We start from the raw sequence: 24,727 nt of genomic DNA, 5'->3' as shown, positions 1-24,727 counted from the left end.
CTGCCTCCTGTGCCCCTTCGGGAGCACCCATGTCCAAGGTCACGGTGGGGGTGGCCTCCCGGTGTGGACCCCCGCAGCCCCTCCTAGGGGCGCTCTCCTGAGCCGTGCTCCTGAGCACAGCACTCGCCGTGACAGCACCGAGCAGACGCAACGGGAAGGTCCGGGTTCATCCTTGGCTGCGGCCCAGCACCGCGCCCCCGTAACTACACGTGGGGCAGGGGGCTCAGAGCGGCCCGTGAGGAACCAGCCCTGAAGGCGCCGCTTCCAAAGCCGGAGCGGACGTCCCGCTTCTCGTTTCCACGGTTTGAAATCAGGTAACCCGTCACCGCGGAGGGGCTACCGCTCGAGGGCTCCGGTCCCCCGGGGTTGCCACTGACCGGGAGCAGAGGAGAGGACACCTGTTCAGGAACCCACCAGGGTCAAGCGCTCCCTGCACCCGTCACGGCCTGGGAAACAGCTCTGAAGCCCCACGGTGCGTCCACGGCGCCCCGAAGCCCACCCATTCCCCAGGCTGGAAGCGGGTGGAGCAGATTCACCCCACGCCCACCCCCAGGCCGAGCAAGGCTCCGCGCGGCTGCCATGACGTCGGCAGCGGCTGCTGACATGAGCTGGCGCTCCCCCCGCCTGCCCCCGAGCTCACCCTCCTCCTGCCCCTGCCTCCCCCTTTCGGGGCGACGCTCAGCCCCCCAGATGCCGCCAAATGCCAAGCGGCTGCAGAGAACAAAGCCAGCCCACAGCGGCTCTCCCCACGCGGTTTTCCTTTCCTAACTAGCTGGCGTCTTTCTACTCCGGGTCCTCCTCTAAATGCCCCTCCGCACTCGCCCCACCAGCGGGCAGGGCTGCTCCTCACCTGCCCTGCTCCTGGACCACGGAGCCCCACCTGCCGGTAGTCATCGGGGTCCTGCTGTGCGGCTCAGAGGCTACGGGGGCCCCAGGAGCGGCTCTAGTGCCACCTGGTTGGGGGCTGGACAGACGAGGGGGTGTCTGATTCGAGGCCTAGGAGGACCACACCTGCAGGAACGGTTTTCCAGGCAGAGGGAACGTGCTCTGCAGAGGCCCCGTGTGCAGAGAACACGCGGGAGTGCCGGGAGCCTGCGGCGCAGTGGTGCGGGCCGAGGGGCAGCGCCCCAGCAGGGAGAGCAGGATGAACCCGCAGGGCCCTCTGCGCCATGCTACGAGGGGCGGGTGCATCCTGAGGGCAATGGGGAGCCATGCTGGGCTGACCGCAGAGGGCAGGGCGATCAAGGATGCCAATGCCGAGGAAGCAAGGAGGCCGGGGTGGGAGGGCTGCTGAGTGAGCCTGCCGGGCCTGGGGTGGGGCAGTGGTGCTGGCAACCAAGAGGAAAGTCCTCAGCTCAGGGAAAAGACAGTGGTGGAAAGAGAAGGGAGCTAAAGGGAAGTAGCATTAATTGACCTCCTATGTATGCCAGGCATGCTGAGCTCGCACAGGGGATTTCATTCAGGTTTAATCCACCCATCAGCAGGGCTAGAGAACACACAGTGCTGGGGAGCATGTGGCATGGGGGAGCATGCAGGGCTGGGGAGCATGCAGCATGGGGGAGCACACAGCACAGGGGAGCATGTATCACAGGGAGCATGCAGCATGGGGGAGTACGCAGGGCTGGGGAGCATGCAGCATGGGGGAGCACACAGCATGGGGGAACATGCAGCATGGGGGAGCACGCAGGGCTGGGGAGCACACAGCACAGGGGAGCAGGCATCACAGGGAGCATGCAGCATGGGGCAGCACGCAGGGCTGGGGAGCACACGGCACAGGAGAGCATGCAGCATGGGGGAGCATGCAGGGCTGGGGAGCACACGGCACAGGGGAGCACACGGCACAGGGGAGCACACAGCACGGGGGAGCACGCAGGGCTGGGGAGCACACAGCACAGGGGAGCATGCAGCTTGGGGGAGCACGCAGCATGGGGCAGCACGCAGCATGGGGGAGCACGTAGGGCTGGGGAGCACACGGCACAGGGGAGCACACAGCATGGGGGGGCACGCAGGGCTGGGGAGCATGCAGCATGGGGGAGCACGCAGCATGGGGCAGCAGGCAGCATGGGGGAGCATGCAGGGCTGGGGAGCAGTATGGGATGCCCGACCATCTCCAAGGACACGGCACGGCCAGGTATCTGGAGCCCTCCTCCTCAGGTCCCCACAAACCTCTTCCCTCCCTGGGCGCTGCCTGCACCCCCAGCCCCAGCCCTGCACCTCTGGCCCACCCTGCCCACGCAGGCTCCAGCCGCAGCCCGCCCCCAGGCTCGTCAGGATGCACTGTCCTGTCCGGAGCAGCAGGCCTGCAGGGAAGTGCACGGGCAAAGCTGGTGACAAGGAGAGCTGGGCGGGCACCCCAACTCACGGCCCGGGGCAAGTTGCTCAATGTCCAGAAGCCTGGTTTGCTCCCTTTACAAGCACCGTGAATAATTCCAGCCTTGGAATGCTGTGGCCCGGGCCAGGAGGATGCCGTGGGGTGTCGAGCACGTCACAGAGGGCTCCGGGGCTCCAGCTCTCGGCCCCCGCGTGCACGGCAGGCGCTCACGCTTGCTGACCGACCGCGCGAGGCAGGGCCACTGGGCTCCGTCCCTCCTGCCCACTGGGTGTTGCCCCCTGCTGGCCCTGACCCACCCCGGTGTGGGCTCTCGGCCTCACCCACCTTCCAGCCCGCCAGAGCACCCTTGGGCACTTGGAGGGTGGGCCCTGCTGGGGGAACCTGACAGCTCTGGTGACCTGCGCGCACTGCCCGGGAAAGTCCTGGAACGTCGCTGCGCTTGGGTTTCCAATACCGGCAGGTGACGTGCACGGCACAGGACCACCCGAGACCCACCGGGTCACTGGAACACCAGGTGGGCGCTGAGAAACATGGGGCACCCACGTGCGTCGAGGGCGTCGCCCCTGCGACAGACTGACACCCCACACCGCGTCTTGGCCTTGGACCTCCGCCACCCCGGGCAGGCAGCGAGGGGGCCAGACCCAGGGACCCACGCCTGGGGGTGCAGGGCGGACGCCAGGGGGAGCCGCCCAGGGGCGCTGGAGGAGGCCCGTGCACGGTGGCCTGAGGGCCTGGCGGAGCTCCCCTGGGGGCTGGGTAGGGGCGAGGCCCGCTCTGCAATGACAGCCGGGCCCGGCCCACCCCGCGCACCCGCTGGCCTGCTCCAGGCACTGGGATGTCCCCCCAGGCCTCCATCGGCTCCTGAATGGGCCCATCACTCATCAGGGAGTGAAAAAGCCGCTGGGGCAGGGTGCCAGGAGACCGAAGCTGCTGGGTGGGATGGACACACAGCCCTGGGTGAGGCGCTGGCAGCTCCTCGGCCTGGCCCGGGCGCCTGGGTAGCTCTGAGCAGAGCTCCAGGCCAGAGGGTGGGAGTGGCACTGGCTGAGCAGAGGGGAGCCTTTGGATCCCTCCCCACTCCCCCCGGCTGGGGTTCCACTCTGACCCCAGGGGCTCATGGCCATGGACTGCAGGTGCCCTTCTGAAAGCAGTTGTGAAAAGCAGTGTTTGTCAAGAGGGAAGCATGGGGTGGCCGGTGGGCACCCAAACCTTCACCTGTCCTGCCCCAGCTTCCTGGCCCAGCCTGTCCCTGCTGCAGCCCCCTGCCCACCTCCGTTCCTGGCAACTCTGTCTGCAGTTGCTTGGGCCCACGACCCCAGGGTCGTCTTCGACACGGCTGCCTCTTTGCAACTGGACATCTGATCTGGGAACCAACCCCGTGGCTCTGCCTTCAAGGTCCATTTGGAATCTGACCACATCTCCCCACTCTGCCACCTGCACCCCTGCTTCCACCTGGCCCTACATTTCACCTCAGCCCAGCAGCCTGAGTGGGATTCTTTCTAATAAGCCAGATTCCGTCACTCTATGTCCCAGAGGCCCTGCAGGACCTGTCCTGCAAACTCTGACCTCTCCCTTCCTCTGGCCCCCGACCCTGGCCTCCTGGGTGTTTCTTGAGCTCTCAGGCCACCGGCTGCATCCGGGCCTTTGCACCGCCCACCTCTTTCCATTCTTTGCTCAAATATTGTTGTGCCAGTGAGGCTTCCTCGTCTTCCTCGTCTAAAACTGACCCCCCCGCTGCGTCCCTCGTGCTCCCTGCTCCCACTGTCTGCTTGCCATCGCCCCGTGACATCTAAGCGTTGCCTTTTTCGTACGTGATGCTCTAGCTTTCTCGTCCTGTCTGCTTTTCCCCGTGACACCGGCAGCTGCACGAAGGAGGAGGCGAGTGTGCTCTGTGCAGCGTAGTGCCCGCCTGGCCCTGGGAGGTCATGGAAGTGCCACCCAAAGGCTCCCCGTGGGCGGCAGCTGGGGCCGGGGGGAACGCTCAGGCTTCTCCTTGGTACCCCGTACTCCCAAAAGGACAGTCAGCCTCGGGGCGGGGGCGGCGCCAGCCCAACCCCCCCCTCCCCCCGCGCCCTCCCCGGCACTCACCGTCCACCGGGTTGAGGTAGTCGTGGAGGTGGGGTGCGCCGGCGGCGCCCCCGCTCTGCATGAGCAGGTCGGCGTAGGGCGCGGGGTGGCCCGCCATGAGCGCCACCTGGTGGTAGTAGTCCGCGGGGCTGGCGCCGGGGGCGGGGAGGCCGAACAGCCCAGACTTCAGGTGCTCGTGGGCCACTGGGCAGAGGGGAGAGAAGGCAGTGTCAGAGGTGGCTCGGCCGCGCCCTGCTCCCGCGGAGGGCAGGGGGCACACGGCCGGCCGCGCGGCCCCTCGTCCTGCCCCGCCCGGCCGTGTCCGCGCGAGCAGAGCGTGTCCCCTCGCCGCGGGCGCCGCTCCCGGCCCCCGAGCGCCTCCACTCCTCAGATTCCCGGACAGCCCCTCCGGCCCCAGGCCCCCCCCGAAGCCCTGCGCGGCGAGCAGGGCTGGACTTGGCCAGCCTGGCTCTTAGGTGAAGCTCCCCCGGGGCTGCCAGCGCGCCTGCAGGGCCCCCGGGCTGCCCGCGCCGCCCCGGGCTGAGGACAGAGGCCGGCGGGAGGGGGTACGGGTTCTCCTGCAGGTCCTCGCACTCGGGGCCGGGCGGAGGAGGCGCGGCGCCAGGGAAGGAACCGGCGCTTGCCGAGCAAAGCGGCCCACGCAGAGCCGGGCTTTTACCGGGGAGCCACGTCCCTGAGCTGGCTCGGTTTTCCGGCTGTGAAATGGGCGTAGGTGAGCACCCACCCCTCAGGTGGGCGTAACAGCTCGCGTGGCCCGGGGCGCTGGCTGTGTCTGCGGGGACGGTCCTGCAGGAGCCCCGTCCTCCTCTAGTGCCGCCATCAAGCAGCGCAAGGCACGCTTGGAGCAAGCACCCATGCGCCCCCACCCAGCAGATGAGGAACCCGGCACTCGGAGAGGAGAAGGGCTCCCGCGAGGCCCACGGGCTGGGCAGGGAGGGAGCTGGAGGGGACGCGTGATTCACATTGGGGCCCGGTCCCTAACCACTGCTCTCTCCGGCTGCTCTGCATCAGTCTTGGCAAACGGCAAACAAGGCCTCGTGCGCGCTGGGTGGAGAACGCAACCCGCTGCCCTCCTCGCCGTCCCCCGCGCCGACCGCCCGTGGCCCCGCCCAAGCCCTCCGCGTGGACGTTTCCCCGCCTGCAACGCGCTCCCCTTGGGCCCAGCCCACGCCCCCCGCAAGGCCTTCCCCGCACCCCCAGTCCACCCACGAACGTCCCGGACCTCGCATGGGCAGCGCCGGCACCCAGCAGAGGGCAGGCCCACAGAAGGCGCCGGCCCGGGCCCTCCGGACAGCAGCGGGGCCTGAGACCACGGGCCGGCGAGGCCGCGCCGTGTGGGAGTCGGGGTGAGCAAGGCCCCCGCGGGGGCGAGCGTGTGCGCGCCGAAGTTCACACAGCCGCAGCACGGCTGTGCGGGTTTCGTTACACACAGCGCGATACGCGGCTATCACACAGGAGCCTCTCCGGCGTGGCGTCACGTGAGCCTGCACGATCACCCCGAGCCACGCCGTGTTCAGGCTGAAGCCAGGCCCAAAGTTGCTGCGCCCAGAGCGAGCGTCCAGCCTAGAGGAGCAGCCCCGTCTCGCCCCCGGGCTCCTGACGGCCGTCGGCTGCAGCGGACCGGCCTCCCGGCAGCGCTCGCCTCCTTTCTTCCCCTCTGGACCTCGCAGGGCCCGTTCTGGCGCGGGCCCCAGTGCTGCAGCTCCGCCTTGTGCCTGGAAGCCCGGGGGCCTTCTGTGGAGGTTCCCCGCGACGCCGCTGAACCATCGCGCGCGGCGGCTGCCCACAGCAGACCTGCATTCGCCCACCTGCCGTTGCACGGGCCAGAGGTCCACCATCAGGGCCTGGGGGGGGGCCACGTGCCCTCCTGAGGCGTTGGCAGAACCCGCGCGCGCCTCTTCCGGCTCCGTGGCTCGTGGCGCATCTCTCCGCTCCCCACTCTGTCCTCTCCTCCGTGCACTGTCCCTGGGTTTAGGGCCACCAGCTAATGCTCGCTGGGCTCGCCTTCGGACCTTCAGCACCCGCACCCGCAAAGGCCCTTCTTCCCGGCGCGTCACACCCCCAGGTGCCGGGTGTGAGAACCTGCTGTCTTTCTGGGGAGATGCCACGGAGCCCGCAACACCGCGTGCGAGCTTCAGGGCCGGGGCCGTGCTGCGTCTCGCCTGCACCTCTCACGCTTCAGGGAAGCCCACTGCCGGCCAGGTGGCCATGAGGGGCGGGGCAGGCTGGCCGTTTCCCACGAGACGGCGGCGCCCGGCCAGTGTGGAGCCAGCGGCCGCCAAGGCTCTGCCAGTGGCAGGCACCCAGTCAGAGCTCAGGGCCAGGCACCGACCCCAGGGGCCATCTCAGAATGCCGCCGCCTTCCGGCCTGGCATTTTCAGGGCCCTCGCGGGAACCACTTGCCCTATCTGGCTCCTCTTTGGTGAGGATCACGTGAAGTGCGCTCCCCATGGCCAGGAAAACGAGCTCGATGCTTGAGGGGGACGCCCTGCGCATGGAGGCCGGACCGTGTCGTTTCGCTGTGAGACTCCAGCTGGAATTTCCTGGCCACACCTGCGAGCCGGGAGGGACATACCTGGGTGGGAGTGGAGCTGGCCGGGAGGGGTCCACGGCCCCACGGGGCTCATGAAGGCACCTTGCCCGTGTCCTCGAGCCTGCAGCCCACTCCGGTTGAGAGGGAAGGCTGTGCTGATTTTGGGGAAGACGGAGCTCAGTTGCCTCCAGGGACAGGGACGCGGAGAGCTAACGGAGCATGTGGAGGGGCGCCCCAGCGGCGGAGGGCAACCTCACGTTCTAGGGCTGCACAACCAAGCGCGGCTCCAGACGGCAGCAGCGAGCCGCCTCGCGGTTCTGGAGAGCGGAAGTCCAAAAACGAGGCGTCAGCTGGGCCAGGCTGCTCTGACCTCTGGGGGTTCGGGGGTGGCCTGCGCAGCCCCGGGGTGTCCTACGGCTTATGGCCGCAGAACGCGCCCCAGCTTCCGCCGCGTGGCTGACCCCTCCTTCCGCCCGGTCTCATTTCCTCTTGGAAGGACACTGGCCACGTGGGCTCAGGGCCCACCCGAACTAAGTTTGGCCGCGTCTCAGCTGAGCACAGCTGCGAAGATCCGATTTCCAAACAGGATCCCACTCACAGGACTTGGGGTCAGGACTTGAACGTGACTTTTGGGGGGACACGGCTCAACCAAGAGGCACGGGCTGGGCAGGCTGTCGTGCGCTGATTCCTCTCCGGTGAGCGTGTTGTGTGTGTGGGTCGGTGGGGTGGGGCCCGGGAAGTACACGGTTTAAGTCTGGAAGCCACATTTGTCCCGTGTAACACTGCGCGGCTCCGGCTCAAATGAAAACTGCTCTTGGAGTTGGGCCCCTCCGCTCTGTCTCTGTCAAGCATCGAACGGAGGGCCCTGAGGCCGCAGGCGCTCATCCCGGAGCCTGGAGGCCCGCAGCGCCTGTGCTGCAGCCCCCGTGTGGACGAGCAGGAGGCGCGGAGTCCAGGGTGCCGAGAGAGACGATCACGAGCTGGCCTCGCGGCCGACAGCGCCTCTGCGCCGCCAGGTCAGCGTTGCCCGCCTCGTGCTCTGGGCACCCGCAGCGAGCACCCCCTTTCCTTAACACCAGCCTCTGCAGACTTGGCCTTATGGCAACCCAAAGGTTCTCTCCTAAGACAGAACCTACCGGAGCGAATGAGTAGCAGCTGGTCATCATTGTCCCAGTCAATTGTGTTCGGTTTTGCAAAAACGTTGCTCAGCAACACATCTTGAGCGAGTGCAAAAAACCAAGAGACCGGGAAGTGGACTTGGCCCAGTGGTTAGGGCGTCCGCCTACCACATGGCAGGTCTGCGGTTCAAACCCCGGGCCTCCTTGACCCGCGTGGAGCTGGCCTATGTGCAGTGCTGATGCGCGCAAGGAGTGCTGTGCCACGCAGGGGTGTCCCCCGCGTAGGGGAGCCCCACGCGCAAGGACTGCGCCCCGTAAGGAGAGCCAAAGTGTGAAAGAAAGTGCAGCCTGCCCAGGAATGGTGCTGCACACCCGGGGAGCTGACACAGCAAGATGACGCAACAAAGAGAAACACAGATTCCCAGGTCGCTGACAACAACAGAAGCGGACAAAAAAAAAAAAACACAAGAGCACACAGCAAATGGACGCAGAGAACAGACAACTGCGGGGGGGAGAGGGGAGAATAAATAAAATAAATCTTTAATTAAAAAAACAAAAAAGCCGGGAGGCCTTCTCACACTCACCTGCTCCGAAGCCTCCTCTTTGGGGGCGGCCGAGGGCCGGAGGCGCCTGCTCCGCCCGGGCCACCCGCCCCCCCCAGCCCCTACTCACCGTCGGCGGGGCTGAGGCCCCGGGCGGCCGAGATCATGGAGAGCGTGGGGCTGCCGTGCACCGACCGGAGGTAGTGCTCCATGTGGGGGCTCACGTAGGCGTGCGGCGCGCTGAACGGGGACTCCCCGGGGCCAGCGGGGTGCGGGGACAGGCGGATCAAGGAGATGTCGGAGATGACGGGGCTGCCGCTCAGGGAGGGAGGCCTGCAGAGGCAAAGGGACGCGAGCTCAGCGGGGCAGCGCCCACCTACTGGGGGCCACCCGGGGCACCCCGCCGTGAACCCCAAACCGGCCCGGGCGGGCCTTGCCGCGCACACGGAGGCTCTCCGGAATGACCGGTACATTTTTATGTCGGGCACCGACGTCCCGGGGTCAGAGCATCTGGACTCCGTCCACCCAGGAAGGCGTGTTTAAAGTGCCCGCGCGGTGGCGCAGCCTCTCGCCCGCCGCGCTGGGGATTCTTGGCTGAGATGACTGGGTCCTGCTGGATCACGGGCTTGGCAGGCCCCACGCAGCTCTGTGTGGACACCACTGCTTCCCCAGAGGCTGCTCGGGGCTGGCACGGAGCAAGGGCTCAGTAAACACTGGCTAAATGAACAAATGAATGAGTTCTATATGAAAAACAGAACATGAAAATACCAACACTGGTGTGGGCATGCAAAGGGCTTGTGTCCCTACCGGAATTGAAAGAGAGAGAAGAACTCGGAGCAGCTCTGAAAGTGTAGTGGTTTTTTTCCTTTTTCTTTTTTGAGGTACCAGGGCAGGGGATTGAGCCTAAGACCTGTATGTGGAAAGCTGGTGCTCAACCACTCAGCCACATTAGATTCCGCGTTGTTTTTGTTTTTCCATGTTTGTTTTGCTTGTCGTTCATTTTTGTTTCATCAGGAGGCACTGGGGAACTAACTGGGACCTCCTGTGTGGGAGGTGGGAGCTCAACCACTTGAGCCACATCTGCTCCCAAAAGTAGGCAATTTTTAGATTCAGTTGGACATCTGGGGAGGAGTGAAACACTCAGTCACAGGATCAGATAAAAAAAATACAAGAGCATGTTTGAAATGGTGGGCTGTCACTAACTTTCTGGAGCATGGCTGAGCTCTCCTTGGCGGAACTCCTAACGCTGAGTGAGCCCTCCTCCTCGGATGCCCAGCAGTGCTAAGGCTGGCACCCAGCTTGCTCCCTCAGGCCTGGCCTGGCAGCGATCTGTCCCCCTGGCCCCTCGTCTGCCCGAGGGCGCTCAGGTGCCGCTCGACAAGACGATGGGGCCGGGCCGCTGGCTGGGTCCCTGAAGCTGCTGCAGCAGGCACGGCGAGGTCAGCTGCTCCACCGCGCCCACACGCTGAGGGGAAGGGGCTGGGACATCACAGTGACGTCACGAAGAGCCAAACTGACCGAGATCCAACTTTCAATTTTACAGAAGCCAGGGCCTCGCCATGATCTGATGCAGACTGAAGCAAAAGATACGGGCTGAGACCCAGGGGGCTGTTGAGCTGCGACAGCTGCCACCCCCTCGTTACAAAGGCACGCTGAGGACAACACCCCAAAGGGTCCTGGAGCCCTCGGGGAGCCGTGAATCCAAAACCTTCACTTCATTCAAAATGGCCCCGAGTCGGAAGCAACCAAGACGTCCTTGAACGGAGACACAAGCTGTGGTACATCCGTACGTGAGCTATTTACTATCAGTGGTGAAAGAAGTAAGCTGTCAAGCCACAGAACGACAGGGAAGACGCGTATGTGCGGATTGCTAAGTCACAGAAGCCAGTCTGGGAAGGTTGTCCTCTGCGGGATTCCAACTACATGACAATCTGCAAATGCAAAAAGGTCAGGGGCTGCCAGGGCTTCCCGGGGAGGGCAGGCGGGTGACTGGGTGGACACAGGGCATCATCTGGGCAGTGAGAACAACCCGTGTTACATCGCAGCGGGGGATACAAGGCGCAGTGAGTGTGTCAAAGCCACAGGGCTGCACGACACAGTGAGTGAACCCTGAGCGGCTGGGCAAGAAAAAGAAATGAAGGCACCCAATTTGGAAAGAAAGAAGGAAAATGATCTGTTCACATAAGACATGATCTTCCTTGTAGAAAACTCTAAGAGTTTTAGCAAAGAGCTTTAAATGAACTAAGCAAAGCCACAGGATACTAAATCGACACTCAAAAATCATGCACTAGGAATGAACCGGCTGAAAAGTAAGGAAACAATTTCATTTACAATAGCATCAAAAAGAATAAACATCTAGGATTAAATTTTCCCAATGAGGTCAAAGTCTTGTACTCTGAAAACTATAAAATTTTGCTGAAAGAAATTAAAGACCTAAATAAATAGGAAGACATCCCATGTTCAAGAATTGGAACACAATATTGTTAAGATAACAATACTACCCATCGTGATATACAGGTTGAATTCAGTCCCTATCAAAAATCCCAGTGACATTTTTTTGAAGAATTAGAAAAACCCGTCTTGAAGATCACATGGAATTTCAAGGGACCCCAAATAATCCAAACCCTCTTGAAAAAGAAGAACAAAGTTTGAAAATTTCAAAACAATACAAAGCTACAGTAATTGAAACTGTGACACTGGCACAAGGACAGAATGATGGAATAGACTAGAACCCTGACATAGGCTTAACTGGTTTTTGACAAGGGTGCCAAGACAATTCAATGGGCAAAGGAGAGACTTTGCGACAAATGCAGCTGGGGAAAACTGCATATCCACATGCAAAAGAATGAAAGACCCTTACCTTTGAGTATATGAAAATTTACTCAAAATGGATCAAAGAACCAAATTTGAGAGCTAAAACTATAACGCAAATCAAAACCACAATGAGGGAAGTCAGTGTGGCTCAAGTGATTAAGCTCCTGCCTACCACATGGGAGGTGCCCGGTTTGGTTCCTGGTGCCTCCTGGAGAAGACAAGCAAGACAGTGACCTGCCACAACGGGCAGGCACGATGAGTTGATGCAACAAAATGATGCAACAAGGAGACCGAAAGAGGAAAAACAATGAGAGACACAACAAAGCAGGGAGCTGAGGTGGCTCAAGCAATTGAGTGCCTCTCTCCTACATGGGAGGTCCCAGGTTCGGCTCTCGGTGCCTCCTACAGAGAAGACGAGCAGACACAGAGATGAAACAGCAAATGGACACAGAGAGCAGACAGCGAGTACAAACTATGGTGGGGGTGGGGATAAATAAATTTTAAAAATCGTTATAAAAAACACAATGAGATACCACTTCATACCCGCTAGAATGAAAATAAATGACAATTACACTTGCTGGAAAAGATATGGAGCAAAGGGGACCCTTGCGCGTTGCTGGTGGGCATGTAAAACGGCACGATCACTGTGGTAAAGGTTTGGAGGCCCCCCAAAGAGCCCGGAATGACCATCTGACGCGGCAGTCCCATTTCCAGGTGTGCACCCCAATGAGTGGGAAACAGGGATGCAAACAGATGCCGTACGCCTGGGTTCATAGCAGCGCGTTCATAAGAGCCCAAACGGAGACTCGGACCAAGTGTCCATCGCCAGATGAATGGATGGACAAACGTGGCGTGTGCACGCAGTGGAATACTATTCAGCCACAAAAAGGGTCGAAGTCTTGAGACATGCTATATAACATGGGTGAATCTTGACAAGTTACGCGAAGTGAAATAAGCCAGACACAGAAGGACAAATACTCCATGATTCCAGCTACAGGAGGTGGCTAAAATATGTAAATTCACAGCGGTGGAAAGTGGAATGAAGGGCTGAGGGAGAGGGGGAAATTGCGCGTTATTGCTTAGAGGGCACAGAGTTTCTGTTTGGGGTGATGGAAAATTTCTCGCGAGGGCTACACAACGTTGTGAAGGCAGTGAACGCCACTGAATCCTGCACTCGGAAAGTACAATTTAAGGCGTATATAGATACATATATTTATCCATACAGAGATTTCAGAAAACTGTTTACAACCTAGACGCCCATCTTCCTGTAAGAAAAACAAAATACTCTGGAAGGAAAAAGGACACCAGTGTAAACTGCGGACTTCAGTTACTGTGTATTAGTTCATCCAATAACTGGTTCCTAAACTGTCGCAGAAGTACCACACTAACACCAGATAGTGAGAGCAGAGTCAGCGTAGGCGGTCCTGCGCCATGGCAACTCCGTACTTGCCACTCATTTTTTCTGTAAACCTAAAACAGTTCCAAAAACTACAGTCCATTAAGAAAAGAAAAAAACACCCTTCACATCTGATTTATGCTGCCGCGTGAAGACAGTTAGAACTGGTTACTTAGGAGAGGATGATTTGTCCGTCGGCTGAAGCAAACCAGAGACAACTGCTAATTATATTCAATAGTGCATGAAATCTGTGCTCACAGCGCGCCAACAACCCAGGGCGCCAACAGGTGATATCCAGATGTGCTGGCTCTGGCTCTCCCAGACGGCCCCCCGGGGGCCCCCCGGCCGGGGGGTAAGCATTTTGATCTGTTATTTTATTTTCCGGCCCGCTCAGCACGTCCTCAGCCCTGCGCACTCGCTTCGGCCCGCGCCCACCCTGGACCCCTGGGGCGCCCGCCCTGCGCTTCCGGCCGAGCCCCCAGCCCTGCCCCGGGCACCCTCCCAGCACCAGGCCGCAGCGTGGGAGCAGGCCACCTGCGGGGCTCAGAAGCGGGTCCTGCGGCGCGGACGGACCCACGTCCGTGAGCAGGCGCCCAGCGCGTCCCCCTTCCAGGCCGGCCTGCTCGAGGGGACGGCCCTGAGCGCCAGGCTGAAGACGGCGCGACCGGGCGGCGCTGCCATGGGTCCTCGGAAAGAAGAGCATGAGCAGACCGCCACGCCCTCTCGCCTGGGGCAGGCCGTGCTGGCTTGTGTGCTGAGGACAGTGCGCCTGGAAGCTTCTGGAAGCTTCTGGAAGGCCGTGTCGCTCAGGAGAAGGCGGGGAGTCCAGCTGGCCGGGGGGAGCGCTGAGGCCCGCACCGTCCTCCTCCAGAGCCCCCGTGGGGCCGCGGGGAGGCGAGGCGCTGGCCCCCAGCAGCCCGCCCGGCCCGCCCAGCTCGTGGCATGGGGAGCCACGGCGAAGCAGCGTGCCGCCTGCAGGGTCCCCCGCAGGTGTCGCCATGGCCACGCCCTCCTGTGGGCTCAGCTGCTGGTCCCGAGGGGGCAGGCGGGGGCCCGAGCCCCCACGCAGGGCAGCGTGGCCCGCCACCCCCCTCCAAGGAAACGGGGGCCCTGCTTCCTCCGGGGCGCGCGCCCCTCTCTGGGCCCTGGGGCCCGGGGCTGAGGCCGGGGGGCCGAGCAGGGTGGCGGGGCCACCTCACGAGAGCAGCGCCGGGCGCGGAGCTTGGCTGTGCCCATCGGAGCGCGTGACAAGCTTCGCCCCAGCTGGGAACAACCTGGCACGGACGTCCGGCCCCCGCCCACGGGGGCTCAGTGCCCGGTAGTGGGGGGGTCTCTTTTCCAGGCCTCGGGGCGGCCTCGCTCTCAGGATGGAGGATCCCCATTCCTCTCCTCCCCTTTGCAGCAGGGCCAGCACGGCACGTGGCGTGTCTGCCGACTTGGGTATCCAGATGACATGGGCCCGTTGGTCAACAGAGCTACAACGGTCCAGACACCTCCTCCAGGAAGCCTCCTCGGACTTGCCCTCTGCACAGGCCCAGGCTTACCATGGTCATGCCCTTCCCTGGCATCTCCTCGGAATAGGACCGACTGCGCCGGCCATCCAGGCAGGCCGCATTTTCTCCATTAATTCATAGAGTGGATAGTCAGTGACCATTTTACAAATTGACCCCACCAGAGAGGCTAGGCCACCCAAGCCACTCCGAGGCAGGTGGGGGGCCACACCTGCAGCCCAGGTGGGAGTGGCCAGGAGCCTGCGCCCGAGCAGGGAAGTGAGCGCTGCTGATGGCTGGCCACTCCTCGTGGGCAGGGCACTGGGCTGGGGCACTGGGGACGGCGGCTCGAAGCAGCAACGGAGGTAGGAGGGACAGTGAGGGGACAGCTTTTTCCCCACCCTGCTTCAGCCCCCTTTTTGCCTGAATCCTCGCCCCTTTCTCACACATAGTTCAGTCCAGTCTCAGGAAGATAATCGGAACCTCGCTCACGCTACGTTGTGAATGATTGCTAAGGATCCAAGGGTACAGGTCCTTCGAGATATCATCATTTTGACGCACCAAATGCAGCCAAAGGAAGGAATTTCAAATGGCAGAATTTCCGGCATCCGGAACGCACTTGGGGGACCAGGGGTTTTCCCAGCACCTGGAATCGTGCTGGCACCGTTGCCCTCCACGGCTGCAACTCGGGGCCCAGCGCCGGTCTTTCTCGGAGGCTTGGCCTCCTCCCAGAGTCTAACTGAGAGCCTGTGTGTGCGGGTGCTGGCAGGCAGATGCTGTGCCTCGGGCCTCCCAGGCAGGCAGGCTGCTGGGGGCCTGGAGCCACCGCGGCAGGCCAGCCTCCAAAGCCTCCGCCGCAGCCCCCACCATGCGCCCTCCCGGCTGTGGGCCTCCAGCCCTGGTGTGAGCCACGACCGCCAGGCCTTGAATGTGGCAACGGGGCCGACAGTGCCCAAGGGGGCGGCCTTGGGGGCGGGCGGGGCCGGCCACGTGGGCTCGTTTTAAAGGTGGCCATGGCAGCCCACCACGGTCTCACGTGCCCCGTGGGCACACGCACTCAGGTCGTGACTAGCCGCCCAGCAGCCACCCGTGCCGCGAGGTGCTTGGACTGGCTGCTGCCCTCTCCCCTTGAGACCACCTCTGAGTGTATCTGAGCCGATTCCACCACGGTGCCTTCTCATGCCTGTCCACTCCCGCCACGGCTGTCCCGAGCGCGTGCTGCTGGGGGGCCCCAGGGGAAGAGGCAGACCTGCAAAGCAGGCGAGCATCGGGCGGTTTGGTAAGGGCGACGGCAGAGGACCGAGTCCTGGAGTCTGCCTGAAACTGTGAGGGAATGCTTCTCAGAGGAGGTAGCATTTGGGCTGGGTCCTGCAGGATGCATAAGAGTTCATAAGCAGGTACATTCAAAACACAGGAAGTGGTGTGTGCAAAGAAGGGCTGGAGTGTCCCGGTTGTGTGCGTGTGGGTGTGAGGTTGTGCCTGGAGGGGGAGAACGGCGCCCACGGTGTGATCTGGGCGGGAGGTGTGTCGGACCTACCCCCCTTCCTGTGCTCTAGGGGTGGACCTGTGCCCCAAACAGCAGCTTTGGCTGAAACGATTGGGCACGAAGTGCCCTCATCCCGTGGGAAGCTGGGCTGGCAGGACGCAAGCGCGGGGCTTCTGGGAGCCTTGAGGGGGAGCCCAAGACCATACGAGAACATGGGTGCTGAGCAGGGTAGACCCCGTGTCCTGAGCTGAGCCCCTGGGCCTGGATCCAGCCTTGCCTGAAACCAGTTCCCCCAGCCTTTCCTGTTCCTTGAACCAAGACTTTTTGTTAGTTTGCCGAAGCCAGTTTGAGCTGAGTTTTTCTATTGTAGGTCCCTGCGAAAGGCCTCGCTGGGGCGGCCCCCCACTGCTCGGGGGGCCCGTCCACACCTGGGTGGGAGGCACGGGTGGGGCTCCGGGGAGGCAGAACAGCCAGCCATCCCTCGGCTTGGTGAGCGTGTGCAATGTGACTGTGTGTGCATGCTGTGGGGGTGTGTGTGGTCAGACGTGTGTGGCCGTGGACGTGTGTACATGGGTGAGTGTGTAGTCATGGACGTGTGTGGCCGTGGGTGTGTAAGTGTGTATGTGGGTGTCTGTGTGGCCATGGACGTGTGTGGCAGTGGGCGTGTGAGTGTGCGGTTATGGGTGTGTATGGTGGGCATGTGTGTGGGTGTGTGCCTTAGGGACGGGTGTGGCAGCGTGTGCAGCCAAGGGTGGGTGTGTGCACGTGCACATGCACACAGTGTCAGCACCCAGCAGTGTGGCCTGGGGCCGAAGCGCCGCTGGCCGCTGCCCGGGCCGTAGGGCCCCCCGCTCGGCGGTGCCACGCTGGCCTGCCCGGCTGGGACGGGCCCCCGATCAGGGAAGGGCCTCTCCCCGTCCCCGCCCTGCCCTGGCGAGGCCCTGGGGGCTGGCTGGAGGCAGGGTGGGGAGCAGGGCGGGGGCGCGTGCCTGAGCTGTGAGCGCATGGAGGCCCCACTAGAGCTGCGCGGCTGCCGGGGGCGTCCACGCTCGGGGGACACCAACCACGCGCGACACACGCAAAACCACCCGGCAAGGAGGTTTTATCATCTCCACTTCACAGACGGGGACACTGACGGCCTGGCCGGGGGTTGCGGAGTGGGCGGTAGCCTTCCCCTTGGGGGGCATCGCCCCGGAGCCGGGCTCTGCTTCCCGGGGCAGCACGGCCTGTCTGCCTACTCCGCTTGGGCATCGTCTCTCCGGCAGGTGCGCAGTGGGTGCAGAAGGCCCACGCCTCCTGGCACCCAGGCCCAGGTGCTGCCCCACACGGGGGCCCATGGGGGCTGCAGGGAGACGGGACGGAAGCCCCGACCTGGCCAGGTGTGCCTGGGCACTGCCCCGGTGGGCCCGCGCCAAAGCGCCCGGGGCCCTGGGAGGGGTCCCCGGCGCTGGGGGCCCGGGCGAGTGTGAGGCTGTTCTGGGCAGCAGGTGAGCAGGAGGGCGGGGAAGGGAGGCCGTTCTGCCCACAGCATGGCTGGGATGGAGGCCACGGGCAGGCGCCACATGTCCTTTCCACGGGGGGACCCCAGACCCCACCCACGGTGCGGGATTTGGGGAAGGAGGTGAGCGCGGAGCCAGGGGCTCTGACTCACCCTCGCCAGCCACCTGGGCCGGGCTCGCCCACGTCAGCGGGCGGGGGCCAGGCGGGGGCCGGCGGGGGCCTCGGGCGTCCCTCGGCCGGCCCTGCACGGAGATGCTCTCCAAGCAGGCGCGGCGCCGGGTCCCCTTCACAGACAGCAATGCTGAGGCCCCGGGGGGCAGTGACGTGGCCACGGGAGGACTGGGGAACTGGGGGGTGGGAGCCGTGCTGCCCCTGTCCCTGCCCGGCCCCTGGAGGGTCTTTGCAGAAGAGGGACAGTGCACACTCAGGGGCTTTGGGGTCTTCAAACCTCACGCCCTGCCTGCTTCTCGGGGAGACCTGGGGTCTCGGAGAAAAGAGGGAGATACCCCAAGCCTGCAGGGTGCAGCCCACCTGACCCCCGAGATGAGGCTGATCCTGGGGTACCCCAAGTGTCCTGGTAGAGGAGGCAGGGGGAGGTTTGACGCAAGGGGCCAGAGCAGGGTGCGGCCACCACCCAAGGGATGTGGGAAGAGGCCGGAAGCGGGTTCTCCCGGGAGGCCCTTTGCTTTCGGCCCAGCCACACCGACTTCCAGACTTCCGGACTCCGGAGCTGCGAGGGAGCACGTGCCGTCGGTTGGCGCCACCCCGGGCACAGTTCTTTGTCTCAGCAGCAAAAGGAAACCAGGCGGGATGTAGAGCGCACGGTGCTGGCGCAGAGGGGCCTGGCAGGCACAGAGGTCGCCAGCCTTGCGACGGCCGTGGCTCTTCCGAGACGGCGAACCGTTAGGGAGCGGGGTCTGGGTGCCCCCTCGTGGAATAGCCCAGTCCCCCTCCCCCCGAGGGTGCTCCTCAGCGGCAGTAGCGGGGGAGGGGAGGGTCCCCAGCCCCCCCCCCCACCATGCATGGGTGCTCCTGGCAGGGGAGGGCGTGCCGGGTGCTCAGGGCTCTGAGGCGTGCTTGCCCGCCCGCCGCCCGGGATTACACGGGCACGCAGCCCCGACACGCCAAGCCTTCCCACCCCAGGGCGGCGCCGGCGTCCCGGGGCCAAGACGCCTGCCACCCACCCGGATCAGAGGGACGGGGTGGGGTCAGCGGGGCAAGGGAGCGGGCGGCCGCGGCCCCTGTGGCTGCTGCTGAGCCAGCAGAAGAGGGTCCCTGGGGGCCTGGCACCCCTGGCATCGGCCAGAGAGGGACCAGGTCCCCGGCCGTGGCCCGGTGCGCTCCACTCGTGTCCTTGCCAACCCGGGGCTCCCCGACGCCAGGTCAGGCCCGCTGCTGCCCCGGCCCCCCCAACAAACGGAAACGAAGCTCCAGAAGGCAAGGCCGGGAGAAGCCCCATCTCCTGGCCCAGGCTTTTTGTTCGTGGTGTGGTTTTAATGGCTCGTTTTGTTGTGGCTTTTTTTTTTTTAATTCGTATGTGAAACTGTGCATTGGCAAGCCTCCTTACCGCAGTTTCCATAAATGCATTTGAAAAGTTTCCAGAATCCAAATCCTTGTCTGAAATGGACGAGGGGGCGTGCATTTTTAAAGAGACGTATGGCCAATCTTCAGAGACCCGTGGAGAGGTGTGCCCTCCTGCCCCCCACCCCCCCGGGGCCCGGGGGACCTCCCACGTCCGTCTGCACGTCCCAGTGCCTCTGGCTGCAGGTGCCCCTTGCGGGGGGCTCTGCAAGGCCCAGCAAGAAGGAAACCGTGAACGGGAGCCGGGACCCCGGCTTCTGGACCTGTTCGGGGCTCCGTGCGTGGCTCGCTCGCCGTGGACGCTCAGGGGCCATTGTCCTGATGTGGCCTGGGGGAGCCCCGGGAGCCCCGCGGCCACGGCCCCACGCCCGGGCAGGCGGGGGCGCTCAGCGACGGGGCTGCTCCGAGGCGGGCTGGCCGAGCCCACCACTCCCGGGCCCGCCCTGAACTGTGCACATGGGCAGGGGCCAGCAGGGCCCACGGCTACCCCAGGGGGCTGTGGCAAAGCCAGGGGCTGGGGTGGGGGGGGAGACCCAGGGCCTGCCGCGAGTCCAGGTGATCTCAGCCCCCCGAGCCCACAGTTCACGTGGGTGCCTCGGCAAAACCCCACGCTGCAGCGGTGCCGAGCGAGAGTGGGCCTTGCAGCCTGTGAACAGGCCGGAGCAGGGAGTAGGGGGAAAGAAGTCCTTCACCCTACTGAGGCAATCTGAGAAGGCTTCCTGTAGGCGGTGGCTCCCACGCTGGGCCCAGACCGCCATAGGTGAATGGAACAAGGGTAGCGAATGGTGGGACGCCTGGTGTTCTGAGATGGGAGAAGAGCCCACATGAAGGGCAGTTCGCACTGGGGAAGAGCCAGCCGAATCCAGGGGCTGAAGGCACGAGCAGGGAGCTAGGGTAAGGAGAACTTGGGGGCCCCAGGTGGCGGGCGGCGGGGGAGACAGATTATAAGGAAATAGTGAGAAACTGAACTCTGTTACAACAGGAACTTCTTTTCATCCAAACTTGCCATAAAGGGAGTGAAGAGACCACTGGGAGCAGACATTTGCAACACATAACCGGCCACAGGATGAGGAACCAGAATATATAAAGTGCTTATTTGAATCAATAAAAAAAGGACAACCCCATAGAATACAGGTAAAATGACTGCACTAAAGGTTCACAAGAGGGACTCACGAACAGCCAATAAACACAGGAAAGGATGTTCAGCCTCGTTAGTAATGAGGGAAACAGAAAATCAGGCTCACAGGGAGGTACCAGGTTGGCAAAAATGAACAGGCCTGCGGCTCCACACCGGTGGCCAGGAAGGGAACAAGCCGCCGGCAGAGCAGCGGCGTCGCCCAGGGCAGCGGCCACGGGATAAGCCTGTGACTCAGCAGCCCCACTGCCAGCATGCCTTTACTCTAAAGACAGCGCCTCCAAGAGGCCCAGGGCTCGCCAGGGGCTGGTCATAGCAGGTTCTAGACGCGCCCCAAGGAAAAAGAAGGAAGGGCCACACGCATCAGCACGGGCGAGCCTCAGGAACAGAATACAGAAAGGAAAGTTCCCAAATAGACAGAGAGCGACTCCCCTTCTAGAAAGCATGATGGAGCAGAACTAAACATCAGACGAGGATTTAGGCACGAGGTGAACGGTTATAAGATGCAAGGGGACGATAAAGCCCAAATCCCAGAGAATGCTGGTGGGAGGGCCTGGACAAGAGGCAGCACACATGGGAACCCAAAGGTTCCAGAATGTTCCTAGGCCTTAGGCTGGGCGCGGGCGAGGGTGGATGTGCTACTATTACTTTACTGTTGTTTTTATTTTTTTTTAATTTATTTATTTATTTCTCTCCCCTGCCCCCCCACCCTGGTTCAATCCCCAGACCCCAGTACCTAAAAAACAACAACTGGCGGTGGACTTGGCCCAGTGGTTAGGGCGTCCGTCTACCACATGGGAGGTCCCCGGTTCAAACCCTGGGCCTCCTTGACCCGTGTGGAGCTGGCCCATGTGCAGTGCTGATGCGTACAAGGAGTGCCCTGCCACGCAGGGGTGCCCCTTACGTAGGGGAGCCCCACACGCAAGGAGTGCGCCCCATAAGGAGAGCCGCCCAGCATGAAAGAAAGTGCAGCCTGCCCAGGAATGGCACCACCCACACGGAGAGCTGATGCAACAAGATGATGCAACAAAAAGAGACACAGATTCCCGTGCTGCTGACAACAGAAGCGGACAAAGAAACAAGACGCAGCAAATAGACACAGAGAACAGACAACCAGGGTGGGGGGGCAGTGGTTGAGCACTCATATGTGGAGGCCAGTGCTCAACCACTGAGCCACATCGGCTCCCCTGAGTTGGTTTTTTCATTTTGTTTTCCTTGTTTTTTCCCCCCCAGGAGGCACTGAGAACCAAACCTGGGACCTCCCATGTGGGAAGCAGGAGCGCAACAGCTCGAGTCCCATCTGCTCCCTATTATCACTCTCTATCTCATAATCATGCTTTGATTATTCTTCTGTAGGTTTCCAGTATTAAGACTGATGTTTTAGGAAAGAAGGACAGCTGGGCCGCGAAGCTGGACGGGAGCTAGAGGCTGGCGGATGGGCGAGGGCTCGGGGTGGGAGCCGAGTGGCTGCAGGGCGCGTGGTGCTCCGGGAAGCGCTTGGGGTCCCGCGCTGTCCTCCCGTGGCCCGGTGGGCTCCGCCCGGCACCCGGCCCCGGCCAGCAGGCCGCAGCCCGGCCCCCCGACCCGCCGCTCACCCCGTCTCCTCCCGGCCCAGGACGTCCACCAGACGCGCCCGGCCTGCTCTCGGCGGCCCCCCCACGCGGAGCCGTAATAAAGAAATCCCTGTTTTCCCTTGACAAAGAGCAGATTTCTTCCTAAGTAAACACCGGCGTCCCGGGAGGGAAACGAGGTTACGCAGTTGCGCCTGCCGAGGCGGTCCCCAGCGGGGCTTTGTTAGGCGCCGGCCACGGCCCGCGGCGAATGCCCTCACTCGCGAGAACGTTCTCTTTTCCCTCCAGAGCAGGATAAGGGGAGGTTACCGGCGTTCTCAAGCGGCAAAAATAAGAAAACCTAGAAGACCAGAGGGGACGAGCAGGGGCCTGCTTTCCTGGCCAAGGGATGACCGGCAGAGCGGGGAGAACGTGGGCGGGGGGTGTGGATTTGGGGCCAGGAGCACAGCTGGACCGGGGGGAGGGGCCCCGGGGTGGGGGGTCCCGGGGGGCCAGTCCTATCAGCCCCCCCCCGTGACCTGCTGGCACGGGGTAACGCCCGCGTATGGGGGGCTCTCGGCTGGAACAGGAGCTGCTGAGCGCAGCGGGGCAGAATCTTCCAGAAGGTCAAGGCTTTATGGGGGAGTTGTTCTAACACACGGTGAACGTGAGGGGGCTGGAGAGAGGGGGCCCTCCGTGGGGACGAGGCGTGGGGCAGGGAGGGAGGGGGAGAGCGGGAGGGCGGGGGGGGGGGGGCTCCTGGGCTGGGGGAGGGGCCGGGCCCCTGCTGGGCTCTGGCTTGAGAAGAGGAGCGGCCCGCAAAGCGGAGTGCAGCATTCTCCTTCCCGGAAGCCGCTGGGAAGGAGCCGGGAAACGCTGGGCCGGTTTAGACAAACGCCTGAGAGGCGGGCATGCTGGCGCGCTTTACCAGGCTCTGGAGCCCACTGCGGGCCTGGCGTTGGCGCCGGCCTGGGAAGCGGGGCCGGGGCTGGGGGATCAGGTGTCAGGCCTCCTGTGCCCTCCGGGGTTCCTGGTGGCCAGGGCTCCCGAGCCCCCCCCAGCACCCGCCCTGCAGGGGCCAGCTCCTCCCGCCTGTCCCCCCACCAGGAGCCCCTGGGGGAGCGTGCCCTCCCAAGGCCGGGCCCCAAAGCCGGCTGGCACCGAGCGGCACGGGGCATGCGTCGGCAAGCGGACAGGAGCAGAGACCCAGACCTTCCCACCCCGTGCTGTGGGGACAGGCCGGGGTCATATGTCGGAAATGGCGGCTCCTGGAAGGAGAGGCTCGGGGAGGGGCTCCCGGGCGGATGATGTATCCATCCCCCATGGGTACCGGGACGCGTGCCCAATGCTGTGGCGACGGGAGGTTAGACGACCGGCGCTTTCTGGGCACATGGACTCGGGGCGGGCAGTATGCCTGCCTTCCCCCCGCGGGACTGAGCCCAAGTGACGGCCCCTGGGTCCCAGGTACATCCAGCAACAGTGAACTCTGCAGAATAAATGAATGAGTTGAGAGCATTGGCCTCAGCTTCCAACCAGCCAGGACACCTGGTAACATGCAGTGGAGAGAAGCCCCATCTCAAGGAACCACCTATCCCACACACCAAGACTTGAAACTTGACTGTTAGAGAGTAATTCCTTTGGGTAGAGAACTGTTCCAGATCCATGCTTGCCAGGCGCAATAACATTCTCTGGCCATGAGAACTAGAGCAACTCTTCCTCTCTGAGGACAATCACGGCACAGAGAGGAGCTCAGGACAGGACCGGGGACCAGTCTCATGTGGTAGCTGACTATCGCCCATGCCACAGGGTGCCGGGAGGACTGAACGTGACGCCCTCTGCCCAGGGACCAGCTGGGAGCCTGGCATGAAATGGGGCTTCCTTCTGGGGTCCTCAAGGAGCAACAGGAGCAAATGCTGCCCTCCCTGCTGCACACAAACTCACGCATCCAACTGTCACGACAACCCGGCGTGGGGCTCTGTGACAGCCCATTTCAGAGATGGGGAAACCGAGGCCGGCGGAGGTTAGGCAGCCGGCCCAAGGAAGCAGCAGGCATAAGCCGCGGCACACCTGGGCCTGAGACCCCGCCCCGTTCTACCTGCACCCTGGGGCTGTGGGTGGGAAACATCCACGAGGTTGGGGCCACCCCAGGGCAGGAGAGGCCCGAGAGACCACCTGCCCGAGCCGCGGCCCCTCCCGCTGCATCCCCGCTTCACCTCTGCACGTGGAGGCTTGCCTCACCCGCGCCCCTCCCCGGCTGACCCCACGGGCTCCGCAGCGCCCGAGCCAGGCAGCGCCTCTTCTGCAGGCGCCAGGCCTTCTCCAGCACGCAGAGGCCGCTGGGAGCGGGCTGGCTGCCCCCCGCGGCACGGGGCTCAGGGCACGGCGGGGGTCTCCAGGTCAAACCACTTGGGTTCGAATCCCAGCAGCGCTACTCACCAGGAGTAGGTCGGGGGGGGCACTCTCTGCCTGTTTCCCCATTTGCGAACCAGGAGTGTTAAGACTGCTCGGGCCGCCCCTCTATCTGCCTCTCACCCCTCCCACACGTGGCCTGAGCTCTGTGCCGGCCAGCCCCCCGGTCGCTCTGAGAAACGGTCAGCGCAGCCGGTTTTAAAGGCAGCAGCGGGGACACGGGTGGGAGAGACAGAGGCCCGTGGCGGGCGCCACGGCCTGACGGGCGTCTCCTGGCACGAGAGGCCAGCAGGGCAGCCCGGGAAGGCGGCGGGGTGTGGGCTCAGGAGACAGCGGGCAGGTGCACGTGCCCTGGGGCAGCCTCCCGGCCCTCAGCTCTTGAAGAGAAATGCCCGCGTTTGCCAAGGGAGGGGAGCTTTCTCAGCGGGACACAAAGAGAGCCCGTCCTCTGAGAACGGCGGGCCTGGCGTGTCGGGCCACGAATCAAAGCAGGGGTGCCCGAGTTTCTTCCTGCCCCCTCCTCGGAGGTGCGCTGAGTCATCAGGCGCTCAGGATGGAGCCTGTGAGTCACAGGTGGGTGAGGGCTAGGGCTGGGGCTAAAGTCAGGGGTTAGGGTGAGGGGGCTGGGGTTAGGGTGGGGTCACGGGCTGGGTTAGGGTTAAGGTTAGGGGTTGGCATGGCCCACTGGGTGGCAAGTGGGAGAGTGTGGGCTATGGTGTGGACCACTGACCACGAGGTGCAGCGGTGCTCAGA

The 24,727-nt window shown here is 63.4% G+C and overlaps 1 protein-coding gene across 1 annotated transcript in view; it reads right to left on the bottom strand.

The window, feature by feature from the left end:
* The window catches only part of GLI2 (GLI family zinc finger 2), a 65,228-nt gene that overhangs the window by 27,909 nt on the left and 12,592 nt on the right, over positions 1-24,727 (bottom strand). Inside the window, 2 exon segments of the mRNA XM_058301159.1 lie at positions 4,421-4,603; positions 8,744-8,946. Of these exon segments, the coding sequence (XP_058157142.1) occupies positions 4,421-4,603; positions 8,744-8,946 (386 nt within the window).

This window comes from Dasypus novemcinctus, chromosome 7, assembly GCF_030445035.2.
Source record: "Dasypus novemcinctus isolate mDasNov1 chromosome 7, mDasNov1.1.hap2, whole genome shotgun sequence".
NCBI lineage: Eukaryota > Metazoa > Chordata > Mammalia > Cingulata > Dasypodidae > Dasypus > Dasypus novemcinctus.
Note: the sequence above shows the minus strand (reverse complement) of the source record. Positions and strands in the feature narration are given on the sequence as shown.